The sequence below is a fragment of the Nuphar pumila genome, chromosome 2 (assembly GCF_984573655.1).
Source record: "Nuphar pumila chromosome 2, dmNupPumi1.hap1.1, whole genome shotgun sequence".
Taxonomy (NCBI): Eukaryota; Viridiplantae; Streptophyta; class Magnoliopsida; order Nymphaeales; family Nymphaeaceae; genus Nuphar; species Nuphar pumila.
The window spans coordinates 100,833,363-100,842,775 of record NC_143250.1 but is presented as its reverse complement, the minus strand read 5'-3'; the positions used below and the strand labels follow the sequence as shown (position 1 = coordinate 100,842,775).

General features: G+C 39.1%; 1 protein-coding gene across 1 annotated transcript; it reads right to left on the bottom strand.

The window, feature by feature from the left end:
* Nucleotides 1-5,520: 5,520 nt before the first annotated feature.
* LOC149846398 (uncharacterized) lies at nt 5,521-6,471 on the bottom strand. The gene is made up of 4 exons (XM_089991166.1): nt 6,391-6,471; nt 6,203-6,266; nt 5,981-6,046; nt 5,521-5,894 (listed from the first exon to the last, which is right to left on the bottom strand). The coding sequence occupies exons 1-4, from the start codon at nt 6,469-6,471 to the stop codon at nt 5,521-5,523; spliced, it is 585 nt and encodes a 194-aa protein (XP_089847292.1).
* Nucleotides 6,472-9,413: the final 2,942 nt, after the last annotated feature.

Genomic DNA, 9,413 nt, shown 5'->3' with positions numbered 1-9,413 from the left:
ATGGTGGTCGTGAGAATGTTTCATTCACACCTATGGGTCTAAGAAACCACTTGAGAAGGAAGAGAACATTTAACATGAAGGAAGGAGAAATATGTTCTTTGGTTGATTACTTACAAAAGAAATCAAACAATGACCCTTGTTTCTTTAGTGCAATGCAACTGGATGAAGATGAATATGCTAACAACCATCTTCGAGGGAGGGGGGGCATATAACATGCTTCGCGCAAGTGATGTATTAAAAGAAAATTTAAGAAAGAGGAGAACCAACTCTCTTTTTTTTCTCTGTCTGCATATGGTCCAGGTATTCGGATCCAACAAAAAATCAACAAAACAATGGAATGGTAGGAAAGGCGTTCAACTTTGGCATGAAAAAAAAAAAGATTTGCAGCAAATGAACAAAGCATGTACAACTCTACATCTCACAACATCTACTGCACTAAAAGAAAATCGCTCAAATCCAAAAACAACAACACAGGCACTTGGTAGGAACAACATTACAACAGATCATGAAGTTTTTTTTGAAAACCTCATACTACACAATGTTCTTCGTGAAGCTTCTATTTTGGGTTTGTTTGTTATGATCTCTCTGGCACACAAATATTCTTGTGTTATCTGCAGACGTTTTGTGTGATAACGTCATTGCCCATGTGAAAAATGTTGGATCTTAGTATGAATCCAATATGGCCAAATGGGTTTCACTTAGAATCCAATGACCCACTTCTCAAGTGAGTATTGAAATATGCACCACCACGATAATGGTGGGCCCATTATACATTGAATTTCCAACATGTTTGAGAATCCAATGGGACAACCTAACTAGATAATTACTATCTAGGGAAGGTTAAATTTCCCGCCCTTGCCTCTGCAGCAGATCGCCAAAGAGGTCTCGATATTCATATCGAGGAACCCCCCTAAGCAGACCGTTAATCAATTACTCACTCCTCTTCTCCTCAACTCTTTCTGTCGCACACCCTAATCCTAGATCAATCAATGGTATTAAAGTCAGGTTATGGTGTGCATGGCGATTACCGAGCAGTTGGAACAATGACATGCATTCTACAAGGTGAAGTCACGGGATGTGTAGGGAGGACCGCCGTCGATGACTGCGCTGGTGGTTGCTTCTGGGAAGGCACCGCAATTGGGTTTTGAACTAAGGAGGGGCAAAGATGGGAAGTCTAAGGAGAAGCGGGCCTTCCTCTTCGACCTCAACCTTTCAGGCACTCAACCACTGCTAGTCCTGGGTCGAAGCCATCGATGTCGACATCGAGGAGATCACCACCTTAGCCGAGGTGGCTCGGTTCATCTCAGAGAATCTGATCTCCGATACGGCAATCATCGGGAGCAAGATCGCTGAGAAGGAGTTCGACCTTCAGATCCTTGAGCAAAACTTTCAAGACCGAAGTGAGAGCAACGTGAACCGGTTCTTCCAGTTCACCCTTGACCAGGTACTATACTTCCCCAAGATGTCGGGGGTCTGAAAGATGACCGTCACATTCTCTCTTGAACCTCTTTCGGGCGCTCTGGGCGTTCGAGAGCCAAAGTGTCCCCGAGATGGAAGTCCAGCATCAAAGAACCGAAAGAACCGTGTTCGAGTGGTGGTGTGTGAAACAAAGGAAAGGGGAAGGGGTAGAAGGGATTCTGACGAGCTCCATGCCCTCTCTTACTTGGGTTTTCAGGTGAACTTCCATCGACTGGAGCCCTATTTAATTTAAGCAAACCATGAAACCATGTTCCAGTCGATGGGCATGCTGACCAGTGAGTTTCAGTCAAAACGAGCAGAAGCATGTTGACCATGTTCAGTTTCCTAGTGCCCTCCTTGTCGAGATTGAGGTAACCAGCATGACTAACAGGAAAAGTGAACTTCTTTCTCACTTTAACATCATCCACGATGAAATTGAACTCAAGGGCGCTAATAGTTAGGGTAGGATCCCAATGAACGTGCTTAAGAATCTGCTTGTCGAGAGAGGAGGTGATAATGGTTGGATCCCAATGACCCTGAAATACTTGGGGTACCGAAGAACGCGGTCTCGTAAGTCATAGGGGATGCCAAAGAGGAGGCGATAATGATTAATTATGCTCATGGTGATCCACTTCTCCGCCGACATCATAAGGAGCTTCCAAACGATATCGACCCTAGCCCTCTCCATCGAATCCTTGCTCTCCCCCTCCTCACAGAGGAGATCCTCTATTAGGGGCGTGAATCCAAACTAGATCTTTCTGTCAGAGTGGGTGTAGAGGCAGAATATTGACAGGCAGTTCTCGATCAAGAGGGCTACTTTATAGCCACAAAGGAAGCCCATATCAGCTGTGGGCGGCTTTGCCTTCCACTTCATCAAGGGCATCTACAACTCGCTGCAAGGTGAACGAGTGGCTGATAATGTCCAGGCCATCCAAATGAACACTCCGTGCATCGATGGGAGTTTTCACTGTTTGGGGCGGCCTCTTCTCCACCTTTGACTACTCTATGGTCTACGTCCGCCAGAAGAAAGACCAATGGAACTCCATCATCACCGGTGCCGCCACTAGCGGCTTCCTCTAGATGCAACAGGGCCTCAATGCAACATCCAAAGATCTCCCGTAGGGAGAGGTCTAAGAAGGTCTGCAAAAGTGGGCCGATCAGAAAATGGTAGAGCAGGGGAGGCTGAGGAGCATTCTCCATCGGATAGTTGTCAGAAGCCACGACAGCGGTTGCCGGAGGTGGTTGTGGGAAGAGGAAGCAAAGGACGGTGATGGTGCTCGGTGCCCCATTGGAGACAAGCGAGGTGACGCCAGGGGACTGCAATGGGGCTCCGGTCGACTGACCGTTAGGAGAGGGTAGAGAAGATCCCCGAGTGCCAGAGGCCGGTGGTTGTCGAATCTCCCTGCCTTTCCACTTTTATCATTCCTCAGGTTTCCCCCTTTCTTAAAAGGGGGAAAACCCAAAGAGTTTTTAAGAAAATGGTAGCAAAAAAAAAGGAGAAAAGTTAGGGTTTCACCCTCATTTTTTTCTTTTTTTTAAAAGGTGATTTTTTACCTTTTCTGCCCCTTCCTTTCATATTTATCCTGTCTGTATTTTTACATAACAGGGGCTCTACTTTCTGGGTAATTCCATAAGCAAGCTTGTCTTCTGGTTAATACCCGAGACAAGGACATATTTTTTGAAATTACAGAAGACCACTTGGAGTTTTTTGTTTAACTCAAAGATTTTTAAATATTATATTCTAGATTGTTGATTTTACCTAGTAATGGTTCTGACTTTTCTGATTTTGCAGAAAAGTGGTTCTGGTTAGCAAGAATATATACCTTAAACAATTTTGCTGGATTGGGCCAAGCTATTCAGGTAGCTTATTATAAACTTGGTTGGATCCAGTAAAACTTTTTTGGACCTAGTTATGATTTGCTTTATAGATCTACATTGATATTTTTGGATCTAGAAATATTATGTCAGCATCTGTTTTTATTATATGCATTAATATTCTGTTCATGTTAATATCTAGATCTAGTATGGTTTGATCCAATTTTTTATATAGATCAAGTTTAATTGTAAGATCTATTAAATATAATATTTGAGTTAAGATTGGATATGATTGGTATTAGATGAGATGTTTGGATCTAGTAAGGTGGCACAAACCTTGATCTAGTAAAATATTATGGATATAGTTAAATATGCATGAATCTAGATAGTTAAAATTAATTGGGTATAGATCCAGTTGGATTAGTTTTAGATTTAGACATTATTATTGGATCTAATTGATCTTGAACATATCTAGTGTTGAGTTTAGATACCCGGATATGGGATATAGATCTGGTTTTGATCTAGAATTACGATTGGATCTGGTTGAGTGTTATGCTCAGATATAGGATATGGATCTATTTTTTATCCAGTTCAGTGATGGATCCGAATAAGTATAAATGAGATATTGATCTAGAGACAAATCTCTCTCTCTCTCTCTATATATATATATATATATTGTCATATATATTATATGGATTTAGATTTGATCCAAGTTTTATGTTGAATCTGGATAGTATCAGGTTAGGCATTTGAATCTAATAATGTATATTTTTTATAGATTCGGGATTGACACGGTTAGATCCAGATAAGTACAATACTGAATATGTAATATGGATCCATTGGCATTTGAAATATATCATTTTGGATATGAATTTGGATTATGGTCAAATCCTAAGTGATTCATCGTTTCATTTAACCCTGTATGGAGATTCATTTTAATATGGATTGTGTTGGACTTGATAGATAACATCTCAAATCAGATTTGAATATAGAATCCTACAAATCTAATAAATTTGGATATATATATGTAGATTTGGTAATAGATTTGAACTTAAATGTTCAGACTTGTGGTTTGATTAAAGCCTTGGAATTGGCTTATCGTGTTTGCCATATCCAAATGATAATGAGATAACTCTCATTGGATATGGATTTGGTGTATATTCAAATTGATTTTGGATATTTATGATTTACTTCATGTTGGAAAATCAACCAAGTCTGGAAATATCTTCATGATGATGATATATCACGAAGGAAAAGTCCAGCTAGTGTATGTCAAATCATGTGATGTCATGGTTTAATGCAAATATTACTTAAATGTTATGCATTGAAAAATGGGAGCTGAATTATAATTTTACACATGCATGTGAAGATATTCATATGATGATAAATAAATCATTATAACTAATGCTCCCTATGGTATGCTGATACGAATACTTGAAAGGATATTTTTTATGTTTTAAGGTTCACATTTATGACTATTTAGATCTAGATATACTGATTTGAAATGATCAGGTAGTGATCAACATGTGATAGTGCATATGAAAAGTGGGAGTATAAGCTATGGTGAAAATTTTAAAAAGTGAGAGTATTATCTATAATTGGCAAATCATGGATTTATAAATTTCATAGTATTTCATTAGTGTGCATGCCTATGGTACGATCATTGAAGAGATACAAGAACCCCATGACTATGTATGACCCATATTATAATGTATTCATTTTTTATCTATGGACTGCATGACTTAGTATGCAGTGAATGGTGAATACTTGAAATAAATTGTTGACATGATGGAAAAATAGCTTAGTTTGTGAATAACCTCATGATAGAAATATATCATGAATGAGAAATCCAACTAGCGTATGTAAAATCTCATAATGTCATGAGTGCAATACATAATGCACTGGTTATGATAACATGTGGGTATTCGCCCCATATAGCCAAGTGGGAGATGTTGGATCCTTTTAAGGATTCAGTGTGGCCAAATGGGTCTCATTTGGAATCCAATGACCCACTTCACAAGTGGACATTAAGATATACACCACCAAGATAATGGTGGGCCCATTATACATTGGTTTCTCAACATGTTTGAGAATCCAATGAGATAGTTAGGGCTGAATAACAGCTACCCAAGAGAGGTTAACTTTCTAGCCCCAGGCTCTGCAGCAGATCACCAAAGAGGTCTCGATATTCATATCGAGGAATCCCCCTGAAGAAGGTCGTTAATCAATTACTCACTCCACTTCTTTTCAACTCTTCTCGTCGCACACCCCGATCCTAGATCTATCTGCCGACTCCAGAAGGTAGACTCCTATTTGCGGTATTGTCTGTCCTTGGGATTTATTGATCGTCATTGCGAAACACAACTTCACTGAGAATTGCTTACATTTAGACTTGAAAATAACAATTGCATCTGCTTTTGGTATAAAGATTATTTGAGGTATGAATGCAATCCTCCTGTTATGCTGGCCACCATAAATCTTGACCTGCAACAAGTTCTGTTTGAACTCCTTACAAACCACTCGTGTTTCATTGCACAAACCAGCGGAGGGTTCAAATGTTGCAACAACATTAAAGGTGCACACTTTTTTAGTCCAAGCATATGCAGGAGAAAGCCTCTCAGCTACAAACCATTCAAGAATTCGTGCATGTATAATTGCAAGTGATTGTCCTCGACACTATCAAAACTACAGTATGTTCGCTCCTCACCATCAACATCATCGTTGAGCATAATGTCGTTAATCTTGTCAATATGCTCATTTTTGGGTGTCAATACTGCCAAGGATATGACAGATAATGCCAACATTTTCGAGGCCAAACTATTATGTACATGGTCTATCAAATTGCTTATCCCACTCAGTTCGGCCCTAGAAGCAACTCGAAAGCTTTCTGGCACCTCAATCTAATCATCATTATACATATGTTGTATACCTTTAGCTTTGAGCATGAAATCACTGTAGGATGCATCCTTCAATGCATGCATATTTACTTTCATCTGCAAGACATTGATGTTTTTCCATAATTTTGACATGTCTAAACATGAATCTACCATAGAAGCTCTTTAACCCCTTTGGGATCACTAGTAATATTTGTCTAAAGTCATCACCGAACACAACTACCTTCCCACCGAAGCTTGTATCAATCGAAGTCAAATCACTTAGTGTATGATTAACCATCTCAAATGCAAGCCGATCAGTCATCGAAGCTTCATCTCATATAATCATATCGGTTTCTCGGATCAATCCGGCAAGATGATTTTGTTTTGTTATATTACAAAGGGAAGTGTTAGAAAGTTCTAACAGGGTCTTAAATCGAGAATGTGCAGTGCGACTACATAGTAACAATGTAGTTGCTATGCTCGACGATGCAATAACCAATGTCATAGTGTTCAAAACTCGTTGGACATGTGCCAACAACGGTTTGTACAAGAATGTCTTTGTGGTTCCTCTAGGTCCATCAACAAAGAAAACCCTTGGCTCCCTATGCACAACTGCAACAATTATTTCACAGAAGACACACACCTGCTCTTTATTCAATTTTTTGATACTCTCGAAGTCCTCCGCTGGCGCAACTACATTCAGTTGTTCTTGCAACAGTCTATTATTGAACATGTCATTTTTGTTTATGTTCCTCAGCTCAGGCAAACCATAGTCTTGAAAAGTTTTATTCTTCGCATGCAACCTATCCTTTATAGCCAGCCTAATAAAGTCACGAAGACACAAATCATTACTAACTCCCCTATGTGTATAGTTGTTTGACATTGCCATCCAACATTGCCATCCAAAACTCATCAAACAAAACATTGGGATATCCTGGTTCATTAAAAAGGAGAATTATAGAAAAGAGTTCTCTCAGTGCAGAAAGAATACCATATACACTTGCTTCTATGAAGCACTGCTTAATGTTTTCATCTTCCTCTAGGAACCCTCTCTATAGATATCAAGAGCATGTGAATATGAGGCAATTCTCTCTTCTAAAATTCCATGACGGATGTTAATGCAATCACAATTCCAAAGAACTTTTTCTTTATCATGACTTTTTTCAACTTTTTAAACTTAGCATAGAAAATTCGTGCACATAAGTCAGGTTGGTCGTACGGCTGTTGACAACCAAGCAATTCTTCAGAGATCTCATTCCAACCACTATTACAAGTCATTATAAGAAACAAGTAGGGTTTTTCAAATTTATGAATGATAGCCATAGCATCATGATACTTTGTGTACATGTAACACGGATGAACCTGGACCCTTTTCTAAATCGTTTTTCAAAAAGCATCCTTATCAAAATCCTTGGTCTACCGAGATCCTCTCCCAGCTGGCGCAACTACTCGCCGAGCCTGAGAGAATCCAAGAGAGAAAGCAGCCTATAAAGAGGCGTGCTCGACATACAAAAAAGGATGAAGAAAGACTTGAAATTGAAGCTTTCTTGAAGCAAACCTCAGAAAAGCTTTCCATCTTTTCTTTTTCTTCTTCCACTGTGGTTTCTTCTTTGCTGATCTTCCAGGCTACGATTGAGAAATTCCTCCTTCATCAAGGACCAACAGTGGTATCAGAGCCAAGCTAGGTCCCAATTCACAGCCTGTGGCCTGAAGGAGTCGATCTCTCCTCCGATTCTCGCACATCAATGTATGCAAAACCAGGTAAGATTTTTTCCTTTTGGGTTAAAAAGTTTTTTTTTAAAGGGTTGTGTGTGCGAAATAACACACCAAAGCTTATATGAAAACCTCAAGTCCCTGTTAGGACCTCGACATACAGAGGCCATTCTTCGCAAATAAGCCTGTATATGTTTCATTTGAAATTAAAAAATTAGCATGTCAATATATACATACTTACCTGCAAACTTAGCTGAATGTTAGACATAAAATATATATACATATATATTCTGTCGACAGGATATATTCAGGTCGACGTTGTTTTTCAACATCACCTTGAAATCCTGCCCTTTTTCGTTCCTTTCTCTGAACGACCAGTTGGAAGACAACCACCGACGTATCTATCAATAAAACAACACCTAAGACCGGTTGGAAGACAACCACTGGCATACTGAGCCTTAACCCAAAACTGGGAAGCTCATTAAAAATAAATAAATAAATAAATAAATAAATAAATAACAACACAGAGAAACCCAGACAGACGAGAAACATGTTTTTTACCGAAGGCGTCTAGGGTTGAGGCTTATAAACTAGTAGCCTGCAATCGGATCTACAAACCCAAACCTCCTTTGAGTCGAAGTGTTGCCGATAAAATCTCTGGCAATCCTGTACCTCTGAGAAACTGAGAGAGGAAAGAGGAAAAACATCAAAACGCTAAAAAACTGGTAGCCTGCAATCGGATCTACAAACCCAAACCTCCTTTGAGCCGGAGTGTCACCGAAAAAATCTCTGGCAGACCCGTACCTCTGAGAAACCAAGAGAGGAAACAAGGAAAATAATCAAAATGCTCAGAAACTAGTAGTCTGCAACCGGATCTACAAACCCAAGCCTCCAATAAGCCAAAGTGTCACTGGGATCGGCCAAAAAGATCACCGGCGGCACTGCCGCCCTGAAGTCGGTTGAGAGAGGAGAGAGAACCAAAAAAAAAATTGAAAAAAAACTCAAAAAAGTTTTTTCTATACCTGAATCTAAAAAAAAAAATCAATTTCACCCTGAAACTTTCGGATATTTAAAAAAAAAATAGGTTAAAGTTTAAAAATTGTTTTATTTTTTTTTTAAATTTACTTCTGAGTACCCAGTTTTTCTGAAAATCTCAAAAAGAGGTTTATCCAATAAAATAAATAAATAAATAATATATCAGGGGCATTTTCCTTAAGAGAGTGTATTCTTCTAAGGTCTTGAAGTCATGAATTAATTCCTTAATTTTTTATCTTTTGTCTAAATTTGCTAAACTTGTCAAAATCAATAGTCTTAAATAAATGGCCAGTCGAGTGTGCGCTTCTGAACTAGCCAAAACTGACAAATTGAGTGGAACAAGCTTTGCCATATGGAAAAGTCGTATACCCTTAGCCCTTACCTTAGAAGGTCTAGAGTACGTCCTAAATGCCCCTGTATCTAAGCCTGAAGAACCCCCAACTAAGGATGAAAAAGACAAATATGAAAAGTTTTTGAAGGATGACTTAATGGCTAGGACAATCATGCTTACCTACA

What these genes read in the sequence shown, in the direction of transcription:
- LOC149846398 (XM_089991166.1), bottom strand. Translation starts at nt 6,471, where the DNA reads ATGACTGATCGGCTTGCATTTGAGATGGTTAATCATACACTAAGTGAT. An exon ending in TTTCATGCTCAAAGCTAAAG is followed by an intron (nt 6,047 to 6,202) that starts GTATACAACATA and finishes TATCCTTGGCAG; the next exon opens with TATTGACACCCAAAAATGAG. An exon ending in GCTCAACGATGATGTTGATG is followed by an intron (nt 5,895 to 5,980) that starts GTGAGGAGCGAA and finishes AATGGTTTGTAG; the next exon opens with CTGAGAGGCTTTCTCCTGCA.